Here is a 20,650-nt window from a genome sequence, read left to right on the forward strand (position 1 = left end):
ATGCTTTAACCCACTACGCCATCAGACCTTACAAAAGAAGTAGATAGTTCGAGATATATATATCTCAAACATCTCTACCTCCCGAAGGCACCAGATGAGTGAGGGGTCAGTCTGCATTTTTCGTCAAGCCACTGTCAATGTGAGAGAACTCGTGTCCAGCTTATAAGCCTATACTTGCATAAACCACAAACCATAAACCATAAACCAGTGGGTTAAAGCATACTAGTTATGCCAGCTACTGGAAGGTAGTTGTGCTTTCTGGGTTCGAGTCCCACTGGTGGGTGTTGTCCAAAGATTGTTTATCTTCACTTGTGGTTTATGCAAGTATAGGCTTATAAGCTGGACACGAGTTCTCTCACATTGACAGTGGCTTGACGAAAAATGCAGACTGACCCCTCACTCATCTGGTGCCTTCGGGAGGTAGAGATGTTTGAGATATATATATCTCGAACTATCTACTTCTTTTGTAAGGTCTGATGGCGTAGTGGGTTAAAGCATACTAGTTATGCCAGCTACTGGAAGGTAGTTGTGCTTTCTGGGTTCGAGTCCCACTGGTGGGTGTTGTCCAAAGATTGTTTATCTTCACTTGTGGTTTATGCAAGTATAGGCTTATATATATATATATATATATATATATATATATATATATATATATATATATATATATAAATATATATATATATATATATATATATATATATATATATATATATATATATATTTGTATATTACAAAAAGAATTTTTAAATATTTAAATAACTCACATTTAGCTCAATTTTAATTTATATTTTTATTTAAATCTGTATCATTATCATAATTATCGTCATTTTATCGCCAATTACCTAAAGTTTATGTTTCATAAACTACACAGGAGTAAATTGCCAAATACATTTTAGCTGCGTTTAAATTGTTGGTTCCTATAACTCTCGCCAGAGTCGTAATTAGTCCAGAGAACTCTAAATGCTGTTATTGCCTCGAACTTCCTAATTCTACAGCGGCCGAGTATGTATTCTTTATATATATATATATATATATATATATATATATATATATATATATATATATATATATATATATATATATATATATATATATATATATACATATATATATATATATATATATATATATATATATATATATATATATATATATATATATATATATGCGAACAAGCCTGAATGGTCCCCAGGACTATATGCGACTGAAAACTCATATATATATCATATATATATATATATATATATATATATATATATATATATATATATATATATATATATATATATATATATATATATATATGCTAAATACCAGACAATTAAGGAGATTTATACTTCCTCGCAGAAAATGGTCTTAAAATGAGCAAAATGGAAAGCACCATTTAATGCACCTATTTATTAGATAGGTTTATTGCACCTCTTTACCTCAGAGCGCTTATTAGCGCCGTCTCTCTGTGTCTCTTTATTTTCTCCCTGTCTCCCTCTCTCCCTCTTTCGTGGTGTCTCTCTCTGGATTTCACAAATTGGCCAGATAAAACATGCAGAATAAAGACCTGTGGGTTCTTTTCACATAAAAGCTCACATATATTTACACATATACACAGCCTTATTCTTATACACACACACACACACACACACACACACACACACACACACACACACACACACACACACACACACACACACACAGGGGGAATAGACAGGGTGGACAAAGACAAACTCTTCAGCACGGGTGGGACACGAACAAGGGGACACAGGTGGAAACTTAGTACCCAGATGAGCCACAGAGACGTTACAAAGAATTTTTCAGTGTCAGAGTAGTTAGGAAATGGAATGCATTAGGCAGTGATGTGGTGGAGGCTGACTCCATACACAGTTTCAAATGTAGATATGATAGAGCCCAGTAGGCTCAGGAACCTGTACACCAGTTGATTGACAGTTGAGAGGCGGGACCAAAGAACCAAAGCTCAACCCCTGCAAGCACAATTAGGTGAGTACACACACACACAGAGTTGAAGGGGGCCTCATGAGGGGAGGCCTGATGGACAGCGCTCTGGACTAGTAATCCTAGGGTCCGGGTTCGGTCCCTGCTGATGGCAGAGACAAATGGGCAGAGTTTTTTCACCCTGATGCCCCTGTTATCTAGCAGTATATAGGCATCTGGGAGTTAAACGCCTGTCATGAGCTGCTTCCTGGGTGTGTGTGTGTGTGTGTGTTGGAGAGAAATATATGTAGTAGATATAATAGAAGAAAAAAATATTAGTTAGAAAGGCGGGGTCCAAGAGCTAACAGCTCGATTCTGCAGACACATATAGTAAATACTCACACACACACACACTCACACACAAATACACCTTACCTTGCGGTTACCTTGGGATGATTTCGGGGCTCAACGTCCCCCGGGTCCTGTCCCCAAACAGGCCTTCTGTCACACTCTCATACTCACACCACACACACAAGGCTATTAGAGTTCAACACGAGCAAGTGTAAAGTTATGGAAATTGGACTAAGTGACAGGAGACCAAAAGGTTAGTACACAATGAAGGGGAAACTACTTTCTTGTGACGATTCGAGAAAGAGACCTGGGCGTGGACGTAACACCTAATGTAACTCCTGAGGCACATATAGATCATATAACGACAGCAGCGTACTCTACGCTATCAAACGTTAGAACATCATTTAGAAACCTAAGTAAGGAGGCTTTTAGGGCGCTTTACACTGCCTACGTGAGACCCGTCTTAGAGTATGTGCGCCATCATGGAGTCCCCACCTGAAGAAACACAGAAGGAAACTGGAGAAGGTTCAGAAGTTAGCAATGAGGATCGTCTCAGAGTTCCGAGGGATGGGGCATAAAGAGCGACTGAAGGATCTGAACCTGGCGACGCTAGAAAAAAAGGAGGGGGGAGGGAGATATGATTGAAACATATAAAATACTTATGGAGATTGCCAGAGTGAAAAATAGACGAATTGTTCACACTGAATACTAACAGAACAAGGGGCCAAGGGTGGAAGCTGGAAACTCAGATGAGTCACAGAGATGTTAGGAAATTTCCTTTTAGCGTGAGAGTAGCTGAAAAATGGAATGCACTTAAGGAACAGGTTGTGGAAGCAAACTCTATTCATAACTTTAAAACTAGATATGATAAGGAAATGGGACAGAAGTCATTGCTGTAAACAACCGATGGCTAGAAAGGCGGGATGCAAGAGTCAATGCTCGATCCTACAAGCACAAATGGGTGAGTAGAAATAGGTGAATACACACAGTTCTTCAAGGCACCTAAGAAGCCATAAGGTGAGTGCTGGAGGTGACAGAATGCCCCCCCCTCCTCCCTGGCCTGTGATTCCTGCGTCGTCTGGGGAAATCTGTATGAAACACTTACTACATCTTTCACCCCGGCTGGAAATGTGGTGACTGGAAGACCGACCTCGTGCCTCAGCCCTTTGATGTGCTCACACGCTTTTCAATATGTTGAGTTTGTTACTGGGGGTGGTTGTGTGGTGGTTGGTTGCTGGTTGTTTACCGGGGGTGGTTGTGTGGTGGTTGGTTGCTGGTTGTTTACCGGTGGTGGTTGTGTGGTGGTTGGTTGCTGGTTGTTTACCGGGGGTGGTTGTGTGGTGGTTGGTTGCTGGTTGTTTACCGGGGGTGGTTGTGTGGTGGTTGGTTGCTGGTTGTTTACCGGTGGTGGTTGTGTGGTGGTTGGTTGCTGGTTGTTTACCGGGGGTGGTTGTGTGGTGGTTGGTTGCTGGTTGTTTACCGGGGGTGGTTGTGTGGTGGTTGGTTGCTGGTTGTTTACCGGGGGTGGTTGTGTGGTGGTTGGTTGCTGGTTGTTTACCGGGGGTGGTTGTGTGGTGGTTGGTTGCTGGTTGTTTACCGGGGGTGGTTGTGTGGTGGTTGGTTGCTGGTTGTTTACCGGGGGTGGTTGTGTGGTGGTTGGTTGCTGGTTGCTTACCGGGGGTGGTTGTGTGGTGGTTGGTTGTAGGTTGTTTACTGGGGGTGGTTGTGTGGTGGGTGGTTGCTGGTTGTTTACCGGGGGTGGTTGTGTGGTGGTTGGTTGCTGGTTGCTTACCGGGGGTGGTTGTGTGGTGGTTGGTTGCTGGTTGTTTACCGGGGGTGGTTGTGTGGTGGTTGGTTGCTGGTTGTTTACCGGGGGTGGTTGTGTGGTGGTTGGTTGCTGGTTGTTTACCGGGGGTGGTTGTGTGGTGGTTGGTTGCTGGTTGTTTACCGGGGGTGGTTGTGTGGTGGTTGGTTGCTGGTTGTTTACCGGGGGTGGTTGTGTGGTGGTTGGTTGCTGGTTGTTTACCGGGGGTGGTTGTGTGGTGGTTGGTTGCTGGTTGTTTACCGGGGGTGGTTGTGTGGTGGTTGGTTGTAGGTTGTTTACTGGGGGTGGTTGTGTGGTGGGTGGTTGCTGGTTGTTTACCGGGGGTGGTTGTGTGGTGGTTGGTTGCTGGTTGTTTACCGGGGGTGGTTGTGTGGTGGTTGGTTGTAGGTTGTTTACTGGGGGTGGTTGTGTGGTGGGTGGTTGCTGGTTGTTTACCGGGGGTGGTTGTGTGGTGGTTGGTTGTAGGTTGTTTACTGGGGGTGGTTGTGTGGTGGGTGGTTGCTGGTTGTTTACCGGGGGTGGTTGTGTGGTGGTTGGTTGCTGGTTGTTTACCGGGGGTGGTTGTGTGGTGGTTGGTTGTAGGTTGTTTACTGGGGGTGGTTGTGTGGTGGGTGGTTGCTGGTTGTTTACCGGGGGTGGTTGTGTGGTGGTTGGTTGCTGGTTGTTTACCGGTGGTGGTTGGTTGCAGGTTGCTTACCGGTGGTGGTTGGTTGCTGGTTGTTTACCGGTGGTGGTTGTGTGGTGGTTGGTTGCTGGTTGTTTACCGGGGGTGGTTGTGTGGTGGTTGGTTGCTGGTTGTTTACCGGGGGTGGTTGTGTGGTGGTTGGTTGTAGGTTGTTTACTGGGGGTGGTTGTGTGGTGGGTGGTTGCTGGTTGTTTACCGGGGGTGGTTGTGTGGTGGTTGGTTGCTGGTTGTTTACCGGTGGTGGTTGGTTGCAGGTTGCTTACCGGTGGTGGTTGGTTGCTGGTTGTTTACCGGTGGTGGTTGTGTGGTGGTTGGTTGCTGGTTGTTTACCGGGGGTGGTTGTGTGGTGGTTGGTTGCTGGTTGTTTACCGGGGGTGGTTGTGTGGTGGTTGGTTGCTGGTTGTTTACTGGTGGTGGTTGTGTGGTGGTTGGTTGCTGGTTGTTTACCGGGGGTGGTTGTGTGGTGGTTGGTTGCTGGTTGCTTACCGGGGGTGGTTGTGTGGTGGTTGGTTGCTGGTTGTTTACCGGTGGTGGTTGTGTGGCAGTTTACTACTACTCTACAACTGATTAGAACTACACTTAACTACTCAGCTACTGACTGCATTAAGTTCTGATCAGGATAGGAAAGCTGAATGGTCTCGGGCTTCTCTCCACTACCTTTGACTTATACTGTAAAATGAAGACGAAACAAAAATAAAATACAAGAACCATGCCTAGGGGGGGGGGGAATTTAACATTAAAGGAGGAATTATTAATTTTGTAATAATAGTAATAATAATTTTTGTAACTGTACTCACCTATTTGTACTCAGCCATTTGTGTTTGCGGGGGTTGAGCTCTGGCTCTTTGGTACCGCCTCTCAACTGTCAATCAACTGGTGTACAGGTTTTTGAGCCTACTGGGCTCTATCATATCTACATTTAAAATGATCTTAGAAGTCAATTTATTAATGTTTTTTAGGTATTTGTTAACGTATTTATTCTAGCCGTTCATGTTGTATTTGTTTTTTGTTCCCTCCCTCCTAACCTCACCCCTCCAAATCACCCCTTCCCTTCCCCCCCTCCCTTCACCTCCGTTGACAGCCGAGAAACCCACTTTTGTAAACACAAAGTGAGGCACCGTCCACTTGAGGGGGCGCTGCTCCCTTCGGAATTCATAGATGATAATATTTGGATTTGTCGTTGGAACACCTCTGGAGACTTTGGCGGAGGTGGTGTCAGTGAGGCGTGTGTGTGTGTGTGTGCTTGTTGTGGGGGGGTTATGCTGGTTTTGCCTTGGTTTTACCTCGGCACTCCTCTCGAGTCCTATAATAATAATAATAATAATAATAATAATAATAATAATAATAATATTTTATTTAGGGAAAAGTGCATACATAGATGCAGAGTTACAAACATAAGGCTGGATTAATAGATAGAGGTAGTACATACAACACCTAAAGCCACTAATACTCACAGCGTTTCGGGCAAGGTGTGGGGGGAAAACACTTGGACTAAAATTTAATAGTAATTGGCAGTAAATTAAAAAATTGTGTTGAAAAAAGGAATGAAAAAATAGAAAAAGAAAAGGGAGTGGAACATGGCAGAAATCAGCAGTTGTACAAGTTGGTCAACAAACAGTATTATTTAGAAGCTAGACATAGGTTGACATTTAAGGGGTAAGGTAGGTTATATGGAGTTAATTAGGTAGTACTTAGTTCTACTCTTAAACTGGTTGGTTGAGGGAGGTACAGCCTTTGACATGATTGGGAAAGTCATTCCACATTCTGAGTCCCTTGAATTGTAGAGCATTTCTAGTTTGGTTAAGTCGCACTCTTGGAATATCAAATTGGTATTTGTTCCTGGTGTGATGCCCATGAGTTCTGTTACAACCTTCTAGGTAACTTTTAAGGTCAGGATTGGCATTGCAGTTGAGAGTTGTAAATAAATAAAGTATACACGAGAGGATGTGCAGTAACTTAATTTCTAAAATATTCAAATATTTGAGTAAGGGTACCGAGTGCTGTCTGGGGTCTGAGTTAGATATTGTCCTAATAGCAGCTTTGTGTTGTGTAATTAGAGGACGTAAATGATTTTGAGTAGTAGAACCCCAAGCACAAATACCATAGTTGAGATAAGGATAGATGAGAGAGTAATAGAGCGTCACCAGGGCAGGGCGAGGTACATAATATCTGATCTTAGAAAGAATGCCAACAGGTTTAGAATATTTTTTTTATTTAGAATGTCTCTGGAAACTCAGCTTGTTATCGATGAGAACACTAAGGAATTTGCCATCAACTTTATTACTAATTTGGATATTGTTTTTTCTAAGATTAATTTAATTTGAGGATTTATTACCAAACAAAATATAGAAAGTTTTGTCAATGTTAAGGGTGAGTTTGTTGGCAGTTAGCCAAAGATGAACTTTATTTAGTTCAGTATTCACAGTGACATTTAGAGCAAGCGGGTCAGGACTGGAGGAAATGAAGGTTGTGTCATCAGCAAAAAGAATTGATTTGAGGTGTTGAGAGGCATGAGGAAGGTCATTAATGTAGATGAGAAAGAGGACAGGGCCAAGTATGCTGCCCTGAGGCACACCAATGTTGATGGGTAGGGTGGGAGAAATGGAATTATTCACAGAAACATACTGGAGCCTGTCAGTAAGGTAAGACTGAAGATAATGCAGGGAGTGACCTCTGACCCCATAATGATGTAATTTAAGAAGGTTTTGGTGGTTGACAGTGTCAAAAGCCTTACGTAGGTCCACAAATAACCCAACAGGGAACTCTTTTTTATCAAGAGCTGCGTGAGTCAAGTTAATCGTACTAATAAGTGCATCGTTAGTGCTTTTTCCGGTCTGAAGCCATATTGACAAGAGCTAAGTATATTGTGTTTGTCTAGATAAGAGTAAAGCGGCTTGTAGATTAGTTTTCAAATTTTTTTAACAAGTTTGGCAGAATTTATATAGATCTGAAGTTGTTGACGTCAGTGAGATCACCGCATTTATGGACTGGAGTTACTCTCGCTTTTTCTAAGAATATCTGGAAAGGTTTGGAGTTCAAGTGACTTGTTGTAGAGCAATGCAATGGCAGGAGCTAAAAATCTGGAGGCTTTTTCGTAAATTAGAGTTGGTATCTCCTCAAGGGCATTAGACTTTGTTTTAAGGGAAAGAATTATCTCATTACCATCAGTGGAGTTACCGGGCGTTAGGTACAGAGACTCTGGATAGTTACCTGTAAGATAGTCCTTGACATTAGTACGGGAGGATGGAATATCATTAGCAAGGGATGTCCCAATGGCTGAGAAGAACCTATGGAATTTAATAGCAGTATTAGAGACTGAAAGCAAACCATCGTTATTGGATAGGAGAATTGTTTTTTTATTTAAAATATTTTTTGATCCCAATATTTGGGAAATAGTGTTCCGTGTTTTCTTAATGTTGCCCTTAATTTGGGTTTATTTATTTTCGTAATACTTTATTTTGGCTCTCCTAATTGATGACAGTTAATGAGTGCTTTTTTTTTAGCGAGTTTTACCTGTTTAGCGAGTGTAGCAGCAGTGTGTGGTTCATTGTGTTGGTCGAGCAAGACTGGTACGGGTGTTAGAGAGAGAGAGAGGGAGAGAGAGAGAGAGAGAGAGAGAGAGAGAGAGAGAGAGAGAGAGAGAGAGAGAGAGAGAGAGAGAGAGAGAGAGAGACAGACAGAGACAGAGAGAGAGAGAGAGAGAGAGAGAGAGAGAGAGAGAGAGAGAGAGAGAGAGAGAGAGAGAGAGAGAGTTAGTGTTTGGTCTTGGTCCTTCGTTAGCTAAGAAGCCAGACTTTAGCAAAGCTTTTGATACAGTACCAGATGAAAGATCGATTAAGAAAATTAGAGGCTCATGGTATTGGGGGGTGTTATATTAAGTTGGATTAGGACATAGCTATACCAAAGAAAACAGAGAGTTATTATAAATGGGGTTAAGTCAGAGTGGGAAAATGTTGTAAGTGGAGTACCTCAAGGCTCTGTCCTGGGATCTCTGTTGTTTATAATATATATAAATGATTTAGATTCAGGTTTGAGTAGCAACATTTGCAAATTTGCCGATGATACAAAAATCGGTAGGGAAATTAATACGGAAAATTAAGACTCACTATCACTTTAAGACGATCTAAATAGGGTTTTGAAATGGTCAAAAGATTGGCAGATGCAGTTTAATGGTGACAAATGTAAGATTTTACGGCTAGATAATGATGATGGTTACAAGATACGAGCTAGATGGTGTTGAGATTGCGAAGTCAGATTGCGAAAGGGATCTGGGAGTTATGATTAGTAAGAATTTAAAACAAAACAAAATTAATGCATAAATGTTCGTAATAAGGCAAATTAGGACACTGGAATTTATTAATCGAAGCGTTACTAACAAGACACCTGGTGTGGTTCTTCTGCTATATCTTGCTCTGGTTAGGCCCCATTTAGACTATGCAGTCCAGTTTTGGTCGCTGTACTATAGAATGGATATAAATTTACTAGAACGTGTCCCGCGTAGGATGGCAAAGTTAATTCCCAAAATTAGAAACTTGTCATATGAAGAAAGATTAACAAAGTTTAAATTGCATTCATTGTTCCTTACACCTTCACCTTCACCTGTGTCATCTTCAGCACCAACACCTTCACCTTCACCTGTGTCATCTTCAGCACCAACACCTTCACCTTCACACGTGTCATCTTCAGCACCAACACCTTCACCTTCACACGTGTATCTGAACATGTGCTTCAACCTTGAGTGAATGCATCCTTCCACCCTACATCACCTTCCCTCGCCCTGTCTTCCTCTGCCTCTCATTCTTTTCCCTCTTCCACATTTTACCTCTCTTCACAACCGTTTTTCTCCTCCTGTTCATCATTATCCCTCTACCTCCCCTTTCACGCCTTTCCCTCACCCTCCCTTGTCTCCCTCTCACCCTCCCTACTCTCCCCTCACCCTCCCTACTCTCCCCCTCACCCTCCCAGCTCGTTCCCTTCATGCTGACCTCAGCCTGTCTCTCTCCTCGGGTTCAAAGGTATGCCACTAGACTAGTCCCAGAACTAAGAGGCATGAATTACGAGGAAAGGCTGCGTGAGCTGCACCTCACAACACTGGAAGACAGAGGAGTTGGGGAAGACATGATCACAACCTACAAAATTCTCAGAGGAATTGATAGGGTAGATAAGGATAAACTTTTTAACACAGGTAGTACGCGAACAAGGGGACACAGGTGGAGACTGAGTACCCAAATGAGCCACAGAGACGTTAGAAAGAACTTTATCAGCGTCGGAGTAGTTAACAGATGGAATGCATTAGGCAGTGATGTGGCGGAGGCTGACTCCATACACAGTTTCAAATGTAGATATGATAGAGCCCAGTAGGCTCAGGAACCTGTACACCAGTTGATTGACGGTTGAAAGGCGGGACCAAAGAGCCAGAGCTCAACCCCCGCAAGCACAATTAGGTGAGTACAATTACGTGAGTACACACACACACACACACACACACACACACACACACACACACACACACACACACACACACACACACACACACACACACACACACACACATACACACACACATGAGACTGCTGTTCAAGCTCGAGAGGCAGGCGGGGGTGGGGGGAAAGGTCCTACCATGGATAAGGAACTACCTAACAGGAAGGAGCCAAAGAGTTACGGTAAGGGGCGAGAAGTCGGACTGGCGAACAGTAACAAGTGGAGTACCACAAGGATCGGTGCTGGTACCAATTCTATTTCTTGTATATGTTAACGACATGTTTACAGGCGTAGAGTCCTACATGTCGATGTTTGCGGATGAAGCAAAGTTGATGAGAAGAGTTGTGACAGATGAGGATTGCAGGATCCTCCAAGAGGACCTGAACAGGTTGCAGAGATGGTCAGAGAAATGGCTACTGGAATTCAACACGAGCAAATGTAAAGTTATGGAAATGGGACTAGGAGATAGGAGACCAAAGGGACAGTACACAATGAAGGGGAACAGCCTACCTGTAACGATGCGTGAAAGAGACCTGGGGGTGGACGTAACACCTAATCTATCTCCTGAGGCACATATAAATAGGATAACGACAGCAGCGTACTCAACACTGGCAAAAGTTAGAACATCATTCAGAAACCTAAGTAAGGAGGCATTTAGGACGCTTTACACTGCCTACGTAAGGCCAGTCTTAGAGTATGCCGCCTCATTATGGAGTCCCCATCTGAAGAAGCATATAATGAAACTGGAAAAGGTTCAGAGGTTTGCAACGAGACTCGTCCCAGAGCTACGAGGGATGGGGTATGAGGAGCGCCTGAGGGAACTGTGCCTTACGACACTAGAAAGAAGAAGGGAGAGGGGGGACATGATAGGAACGTATAAGATACTCAGAGGGATTGACAGAGTGGACATAGACGAAATGTTCACACGGAATAGTAACAGAACGAGGGGACATGGATGGAAGCTTGAAACTCAGATGAGTCACAGAGATGTTAGGAAGTTTTCTTTTAGCGTGAGAGTAGTGGGAAAATGGAATGCACTTCAGGAACAGGTTGTGGAAGCAAATACTATTCATAATTTTAAAACCAGGTATGATAGGGAAATGGGACAGGAGTCATTGCTGTAAACAACCGATGCTCGAAAGGCGGGATCCAAGAGTCAATGCTCGATCCTGCAGACACAACTAGGTGAGTACAACTAGGTGAGTACACACACACACACACACACACACACACACACACAAAATGATATAGCAAACAAAGCCAAGACCGAACCAAAGCTACTCCACAGTCACATCAGAAGGAAAACAACAGTGAAAGAACAGGTATTGAAACTTAGAACAGGCGAGGACAGGTATACAGAGAATGACAGAGAGGTGTGTGAGGAACTCAACAAGAGGTTCCAGGAGGTCTTCACAATAGAACAGGGTGAGGTCACTGTGCTAGGAGAAAGGGAGGTAAACCAGGCGGCCTTGGAGGAGTTCGAAATTACGAGAGAGGAGGTCAAGAGACACCTGCTGGATCTGGATGTTAGAAAGGCGGTTGGTCCAGATGGGATCTCACCATGGGTACTGAAAGAGTGTGCAGAGGCACTTTGCTTGCCACTCTCCATAGTGTATAGTAAATCACTAGAGACGGGAGACCTACCAGAAATATGGAAGACGGCGAATGTGGTCCCAATATACAAAAAGGGCGACAGACAAGAGGCACTGAACTACAGGCCAGTGTCCTTGACTTGTATACCATGCAAGGTGATGGAGAAGATCGTGAGAAAAAACCTGGTAACACATCTGGAGAGAAGGGACTTCGTGACAAATCGCCAACATGGATTCAGGGAGGGTAAATCTTGCCTTACAGGCTTGATAGAATTCTACGATCAGGTGACACAGATTAAGCAAGAAAGAGAGGGCTGGGCGGACTGCATTTTCTTGGATTGTCGGAAAGCCTTTGACACAGTACCGCATAAGAGGCTGGTACATAAGCTGGAGAGACAGGCAGGTGTAGCTGGTAAGGTGCTCCAGTGGATAAGGGAGTATCTAAGCAATAGGAAGCAGAGAGTTACGGTGAGGGGTGAGACCTCCGATTGGCGTGAAGTCACCAGTGGAGTCCCACAGGGCTCTGTACTCGGTCCTATCTTGTTTCTGATATATGTAAATGATCTCCCGGAGGGTATCGATTCATTTCTCTCAATGTTTGCGGACGATGCTAAAATTATGAGAAGGATTAAAACAGAAGAGGACTGTTTGAGGCTTCAAGAAGACCTAGACAAGCTGAAGGAATGGTCGAACAAATGGTTGTTAGAGTTTAACCCAACCAAATGTAATGTAATGAAGATAGGTGTAGGGAGCAGGAGGCCAGATACAAGGTATCATCTGGGAGAGGAAATTCTTCAGGAGTCAGAGAAGGAAAAAGACTTGGGGGTTGATATCACGCCAGACCTGTCTCCTGCAGCACATATCAAGCGGATAACATCAGCGGCATATGCCAGGCTGGCCAACATACGAACGGCATTCAGAAACTTGTGTAAAGAATCATTCAGAACTTTGTATACCACATATGTCAGGCCAATCCTGGAGTATGCAGCCCCAGCATGGAGTCCATATCTAGTCAAGGATAAGACTAAACTGGAAAAGGTTCAAAGGTTTGCCACCAGACTAGTACCCGAGCTGAGAGGTATGAGCTACGAGGAGAGACTACGGGAATTAAACCTCACTTCGCTGGAAGACAGAAGAGTTAGGGGGGACATGATCACCACATTCAAGATTCTGAAGGGGATTGATAGGGTAGATAAAGACAGTCTATTTAACACAAGGGGAACACGCACAAGGGGACACAGGTGGAAACTGAGTGCCCAAATGAGCCACAGAGATATTAGAAAGAACTTTTTTAGTGTCAGAGTGGTTGACAAATGGAATGCATTAGGGGGTGATGTGGTGGAGGCTCACTCCATACACAGTTTCAAGTGTAGATATGACAGAGCCCGATAGGCTCAGGAATCTGTACACCTGTTGATTGACGGTTGAGAGGCGGGACCAAAGAGCCAGAGCTCAACCCCCGCAAACACAACTAGGTGAGTACAACTAGGTGAGTACACACACACACACACACACACACACACACACACACACACACATACACACACACACACAAACACACACACACACACACACACACACACACACACACACACACACACACACACACACACACACACACACACACACACACACACATACACACACGCTAAAGGCCCGATTGGACACGCTCTCTGAATAAATGGTCCAATATATCGCGATAAATCGCCGGCCACAAGCGGGCCTTATTAAGTATGAGGGGGATTGATGGGGTGCGTATTGCTATGACTCGCCCGTGGTGAGGGACGCGTCTGTCTGTCTGTCTGTCTGTCTGTTTGTCTGTCTGTCTGTCTGTCTGTCTGTCTGTCTGTCTGTCTGTCTGTCTGTCTGTTTGTCGCATTCAACCACTCCATATTACTCTCCACCTGTTTCCTCTAATCAAATTTCCTCCAGAAATAATTTTTGCCAATTTGTCTCTGTTGTGTTATTATTATTATTATTATTATTATTATTATTATTATTAATATAGAGAGTTTTCAATTGATCCTAAACACCTAAGCTCACCTAACTTGGGCCAAACTATAAACGAAAGTATATAACATATAATATCAATACTTTGAATCAGAAAACCCTCAAAATATTGTTTGTAAACACAGTTTGTTTACATAGACACGTGCGTCCACGTGGCCCCAGCGTGGACTGGCGTAGCCTGGGGGGAGGGAGTGTGTAAAATATTTCTCATTCACAAAAAGTATAAACAGCTGTTTGTTAGGTTAAGGAACATTTGGAAAAAGTCATGAGGATGGATGTGCTCCAGGGCACACCTGTTGTGACTCAGTGGAGGAACTGCACTCAGTGAGTGCTTCACTGTCTATTGGGGTGAGTCGGGGGGGTGAGTCGGGGGGGTGAGTCGGGGGGGTGAGTCGGGGGGGGGGGGGGGGTAAGAGGTTGGAGGTGAGAGAGGTTTTCAACTTTATAATATTATTTCTCCTGAATTGTGGGAGGCTTGGCTTCATATAAGTACTCACCTAGTTGTGCTTGCGGGGGTTGAGTTCTGACTCTTTGGTCCCGCCTCTCAACCGTCAATCAACTGGTGTACAGGTTCCTGAGCCTACTGGGCTCTGTCATATCTACACTTGAAACTGTGTATGGAGTCAGCCTCCACCACATCACTGCCAAATGCATTCCATTTGTTAACTACTCTGACACTGAAAAAGTTCTTTCTAACGTCTGTATGGTTCATTTGGGCACTCCACCAATTTGTGTGTGTGTGTGTGTGTGTGTGCGTGTGTGTGTGTGTGTGTGTGTGTGTGTGTGTGTGTGTGTGTGTGTGTGTGTGTGTGTGTGTGTGTGTGTGTGTGTGTGTGTGTGTGTGTGTGTTTACTAGTTGTGTTTTTTTGCGGGGGTTGAGCTTTGCTCTTTCGGCCCGCCTCTCAACTGTCAATCAACTGTTTTACTAACTACTTTTTTTTCCCCACACCACACACACCCCAGGAAGCAGCCCGTGACAGCTGACTAACTCCCAGGTACCTATTTACTGCTAGGTAACAGGGGCACTTAGGGTGAAAGAAACTTTGCCCATTTGTTTCTGCCTCGTGCGGGAATCGAACCCGCGCCACAGAATTACGAGTCCTGCGCGCTATCCACCAGGCTACGAGGCCCCCTATGTGTGTGTGTGTGTGTGTGTGTGTGTGTGAGTGTGTGTGTGTGTGTGTGTGTGTGTGTGTGTGTGTGTGTGTGTGTGTGTGTGTGTGTGTGTGTGTGTGTGTGTGTGTGTGTGTTCGGGATTCGAGTGTGTGTATGCGAGCGGGATAGCGCTCGGCATTCGTAGTCCTAAGTGTCCGGGTTCGATCCCCGGCGAAAGCGGAAACAAATAGACAGAGTTTCTTTCACCCAGATGCACTGTTCACCAAGCAGTAAATAGGTACCTGGGAGTTAGACAGCTGCTACGGGCTGCTTCCTGGGGATGTGTATGTGTGTGTGTGTGTGTGTGTGTGTGTATGTGTGTGTGTGTGTGTGTGTGTGTGTGTGTGTGTGTGTGTGTGTGTGTGTGTGTGTGTGTGTGTGTGTGTGTGGAAAAAAATCAGTTGATTGACAGTTGAGAGGTGGGCCCAAAGATCCAGAGCTCAACCCCCCTCAAGCACAACTAGGTGAGTTCACCTAGGTGAATACATCCCCAGGATGCAGTCAGCAGCAACAACAGTCTAACTCCAAGGTCCCTCATTACTGCATAAGTAAACAGAGGCACCAGGCGAAAGAAACCCTTCCCAATTCTGACTCGGCCGGAACCGAACTCGGATCCGTAGACTATGTATCACAAAAAAGCTGTGTGTGTGCGCAAGAAAATCTTAGAGAGACATTATGAAGATATATTCAGACGTGAGGAGAGATGAGGTGTGAGGAGAGATGAGGCGTGAGGAGACATGAGGTGTGAGGAGAGATGAGGCGTGAGGAGACATGAGGTGTGAGGAGAGATGAGGCGTGAGGAGACATGAGGTGTGAGGAGACATGAGGTGTGAGGAGAGATGAGATGTGAGGAGAAATGAGGTGTGAGGAGAGATGAGCTGTGAGGAGAGATGAGGTGTGAGGAGAGATGAGATGTGAGGAGAAATGAGGTGTGAGGAGAGATGAGGCGTGAGGAGACATGAGGTGTGAGGAGATATGAGGTGTGAGGGAGAGATGAGGTGTGAGGAGAAATGAGGTGTGAGGAGAGATGAGGCGTGAGGAAAGATGAGCTGTGAGGAGAGATGCAGCCCCGGGAATCTCCGGTAATAACATATCTGTAAATATTGATATTCCGGCAAGCTGGTTATGTATAGGGAGAGGGCCTGACGGCTGAGTAGACAGCGCTCCGGATTCGTAGTCCTCCCCGCCCCCCCCCCCCCTCACTTCTCCAGAGGTCCCGCGTAGCAGCTAACGACGACAAACTGCCTCAACTCCACACAAAAACCGCCTATAAATCCTGCCCCAAGATGCTCTCTTTTATCCCCCACACAATTTCCAACTTGTTTCTAAATCACTTGGTTTTTTGCGCTCCTGCTGCCTGTCTACCTGTCTCTCTGTCTGTCTGTGTTCGTCTGTGCCTGTCTCTTTGTCTGTCTCTCTCTCTGGAAGTCTATCGCTCTGCTTGGCTTTGAAGAGGGTGAGGGAGGCTGTGTTGACCTCATCTCCCAGATGATGCTCGGGCCCCCACAGAAGACTTCCTGATGAGTCAGCTGAGTGAGTGAGTGATCCACCTGTATAGATGAATAAGCCGTCCACCATGCAGCTGTAATCCATAGATTCTTATACCCCACCACAGACTCACACACCCACCCACGCCCTCTCCCGCCCACAGACGAGTGCTGGCGGCGGCTGTGAAGGCGGGAAAGGTGGGACAGTTCCTGTGGGTGGGGAGCGACTCGTGGGGCGCCAAGATCCACCCCGTCAGAGACCAGGAGGAAGCCGCCCTCGGAGCTATCACCATCCTGCCGCAGAGGTCCTCTTTGCAAGGTGAGACGCCACCCTCCTAGGGGGTGCTAGGTGCTGGGGTGGGTGGCTGGGAAGCTTCCTAGGGGGGGTCCTAGGTGCCTGGGGTGGGGTGGCTGGGAAGCTTCCTAGGGGGGGTCCTAGGTGCCTGGGGTGGGGTGGCTGGGAAGCTTCCTAGGGGGTCCTAGGTGCTGGGAGTGGGTGGCTGGGAAGCTTCCTAGGGGGTCCTAGGTGCCTGGGAGTGGGTGACTGGGAAGCTTCCTAGGGGGGTCCTAGGTGCCTGGGGTGGGGTGGCTGGGAAGCTTCCTAGGGGGTCCTAGGTGCCTGGGGTGGGTGGCTGGGAAGCTTCCTAGGGGGTCCTAGGTGCCGGGAGTGGGTGACTGGGAAGCTTCCTAGGGGGTCCTAGGTGCCTGGGAGTGGGTGACTGGGAAGCTTCCTAGGGGGTCCTAGGTGCCTGGGGGTGGGTGGCAGGGAAGCTTCCTAGGGGGTGCTAGGTGCTGGGGGTGGGTGGCAGGGAAGCTTCCTAGGGGTGTCCTAGGTGCTGGGGGGTGAGTAACAGGTAGAGTCCTAGGATCCCAGACACTGGGAGGGGAAGGGGGTTCTTCAGGTCCCGTGTGCTAGGAAAAGAAAAGGGCTGAACAGCAAGGGTCCTGGGTGCTGGGGGATGAAGGGAAGCATCCGTGTCCTAGGTGCTAGGAAAAGGAGCCTTTCAGGGGTCCTAGCTACAAGCTGGACGGTGAACATATTAAGAGGGGAGAGTGATAATTACAGAGGGGAGACAGGGAGAGAGAAGGGAAATAGGGAGGACGAATGAGGGGAGACAGGAAGAGAGAGAGAGAGAGAGAGAGAGAGAGAGAGAGAGAGAGAGAGAGAGAGAGAGAGAGAGAGAGAGAGAGAGAGAGAGAGAGAGAGAGAGGGAGAGAGAGAGAGAGAACAGCAAATTAAAATATCCCCGAAACAGGTGGCAGGGAGAAAAAGTTACTAGGAGAGGAAGAGGGGAGAGGGGAGAGAGGGGAGAGAGTAGATAGTAAATAGGGGAGAAAGTAGATAGGGGAGAGAGGAGTAGACGAAAGGAAAGGAAGAGGAGGGGACAAGATAAATGGAAGAGGACGAAACAGGGAGGTGTAGAAACAGTTAAATAGTGAAAGATTGTCTGATAAATGACAGGAAGGATGGACAGGTGACACGGGAAGGTGACGTCACAGACAGACGGGTGATATAGGGAGGATGACGTCACAGACAGACGGGTGATATAGGGAGGATGACGTCACAGCCAGACGGGTGATATAGGGAGGATGACGTCACAGACAGACGGGTGATATAGGGAGGATGACGTCACAGCCAGACGGGTGATATAGGGAGGATGACGTCACAGACAGACGGGTGATATAGGGAGGATGACGTCACAGCCAGACGGGTGATATAGGGAGGATGAACATCTTGGTCTTAGACTGTTGTTGTTATAGATTCATCTACTTATAACAACTCGCAAGTAGCACGGGCTATGGTGAGCCCGTAACTCATGAAGACAGTGTTCACCTTGGCACCTGAGATGTTGACTTGTTCATGTGTTCAATACTCACCCTTTGTCAGCTTCTTGTTTATCTCCCCTTTATTATGTCTTTTGTTACCCCCTTTTGTCTCTTCCCCTCATGTGACCTGCCCCTTCCCTCACTCACTCCCTCATCCTTACACACACTTGCACCCTATCATATTCTCTTCCGAACCCTCCCTCCCTCACCCCTCCCTCACCCCTCCCTTCCTACCTCCATCCCCTCTCCCTGCCTCACCCTTCCCCAGCCTCTCCCCCTCACCCCCTTTCTCCTTCACCCTTCCCAGCTTCCCTCCCCCTCCCTCACCCTCACCCTCTCTCTCTCTCTCATCCTTTCCACCCTCACCCCCCCCCCTGTCTCTAGGGGACTCATATCTCTCACCCTACTTCCCTACTTCCTAGAGTGTCTCATTCCTCCCTTCCCTTCCCTCTTCCCTCATCTCTCACTCTCCCTCACCTCCAATTATCCTCCCGCAGTTACTCACCCCCTCTCCCCCCCCCCTCTCCCGCAGGCTTCGACCGGTACCTGCGGGCGTTGCGGCCGCGGGAGAGAGGGAAGCCCTGCTCCCTGACGGGGCCCGGAGACGACCAGGAGAGGAACTGCCGCAACGTCTGGTTTAAGGAGTTCTGGACACAACATTTCAATTGCACCTTCAGGAACCCGCTGCCCCCGGGGCGCCGGGCCTGCACGGGCAAGGAGACCATCACCCACGAGCAGGAAGGACTGGTGCCCTTCGTCGGTAAGTCCCTGGGATATCATCCTAGAGGGAGCCACAGTTTTTCCTTGTAGCTCAGTTCTCTTGGCTCCGGGTCCAGTCTTGTAGGAAATTTTTGGTCTTTTTTTTTTTTAGGTGGGTTTTCTCCCATTAGGGGATACGTAGCAGGTCTGGTGTCATGTGTGTAGCAGGTCTGGTGTCATGTGTGTAGCAGGTCTGGTCTAGGTGTGTAGCAGGTCTGGTGTAGGTGTGTAGCAGGTCTGGTGTAGGTGTGTAGCAGGTCTGGTGTCATGTGTGTAGCAGGTCTGGTGTAGGTGTGTAGCAGGTCTGGTGTCATGTGTGTAGCAGGTCTGGTGTCATGTGTGTAGCAGGTCTGGTGTAGGTGTGTAGCAGGTCTGGTGTCATGTGTGTAGCAGGTCTGGTGTAGGTGTGTAGCAGGTCTGGTGTCATGTGTGTAGCAGGTCTGGTGTAGGTGTGTAGCAGGTCTGGTGTAGGTGTGTAGCAGGTCTGGTGTAGGTGTGTAGCAGGTCTGGTGTAGGTGTGTAGCAGGTCTGGTGTAGGTGTGTAGCAGGTCTGGTGTAGGTGTGTAGCAGGTCTGGTGTAGGTGTGTAGCAGGTCTGGTGTAGGTGTGTAGCAGGTCTGGTGTAGGTGTGTAGCAGGTCTGGTGTCATGTGTGTAGCAGGTCTGGTGTCATGTGTGTAGCAGGTCTGGTGTAGGTGTGTAGCAGGTCTGGTGTCATGTGTGTAGCAGGTCTGGTGTCGTGTGTGTAGCAGGTCTGGTGTCATGTGTGTAGCAGGTCTGGTGTCATGTGTGTAGCAGGTCTGGTGTCATGTGTGTAGCAGGTCTGGTGTAGGTGTGTAGCGCAGGTATTAGCTGAGTATGCCTCATGTGTGTGTACCTCATTTGTCAGGTGTGTACCTCAGGTTATATATATATATATATATATATATATATATATATATATATATATATATATATATATATATATATATATATATATATATATATATATATGGCACCTATATGGCCTCAATTCCATCTGAAATCTCAAAAACATAAAAAAACAGAGAGGCGGGACTCAAGAGCCGTAGCTCAATAAAATTAGATGAGTCCAACTGAGTACAATACTAAGTGAGTACACAGCCGTATGAGCTCATCTACCCATGAGTAGCTAAGCGTGAGTGTACCACAATTGACGGCTGAGAGGCGGGACCAAAGAGCCAAAGCTCAACCCCCCCCCCCCACCCCACGCAAGTCACAATTAGGTGAGTACAACTAGGTGAGTACAGTAAGACAATACCTGTTGTTTACCAGTGTGGCAGAGAACACAACTGCACCACAAACAGTCTCCTTGCTCACCTCTTAACTTTTGGTGGTACTTTCAGAAGCCTTCACCAGCCTGGAGAGAACAAAAGGGTTCGAGGGGGGGTGGGGGTGGGGGGAGTGGGGGGGTGTTGGGGAGGGGGGTTGTGGGGTGTGAGGGGGGGAGGGTTCGGTTATTTTTTTTTCTTCAGTCTTGAAAAAGATGCACTCGGCTCGCACTCTCGTCTCCTCCTCCTCCTCCTGCTGTTTGCC

General features: G+C 46.5%; 1 protein-coding gene across 1 annotated transcript in view; it reads left to right on the forward strand.

Annotated features, from left to right (window-relative positions):
• The window catches only part of LOC123761594 (metabotropic glutamate receptor 8-like), a 260,562-nt gene that overhangs the window by 142,756 nt on the left and 97,156 nt on the right, over nt 1–20,650 (forward strand). The window contains exons 5-6 of the mRNA XM_069328943.1: nt 16,677–16,831; nt 18,872–19,099. Coding sequence (XP_069185044.1) covers nt 16,677–16,831; nt 18,872–19,099 — 383 coding nt within the window. The remainder of the gene's footprint in view (nt 1–16,676; nt 16,832–18,871; nt 19,100–20,650) is intronic.

This window comes from Procambarus clarkii, chromosome 22, assembly GCF_040958095.1.
Source record: "Procambarus clarkii isolate CNS0578487 chromosome 22, FALCON_Pclarkii_2.0, whole genome shotgun sequence".
In the NCBI taxonomy this organism is placed as follows: domain Eukaryota; kingdom Metazoa; phylum Arthropoda; class Malacostraca; order Decapoda; family Cambaridae; genus Procambarus; species Procambarus clarkii.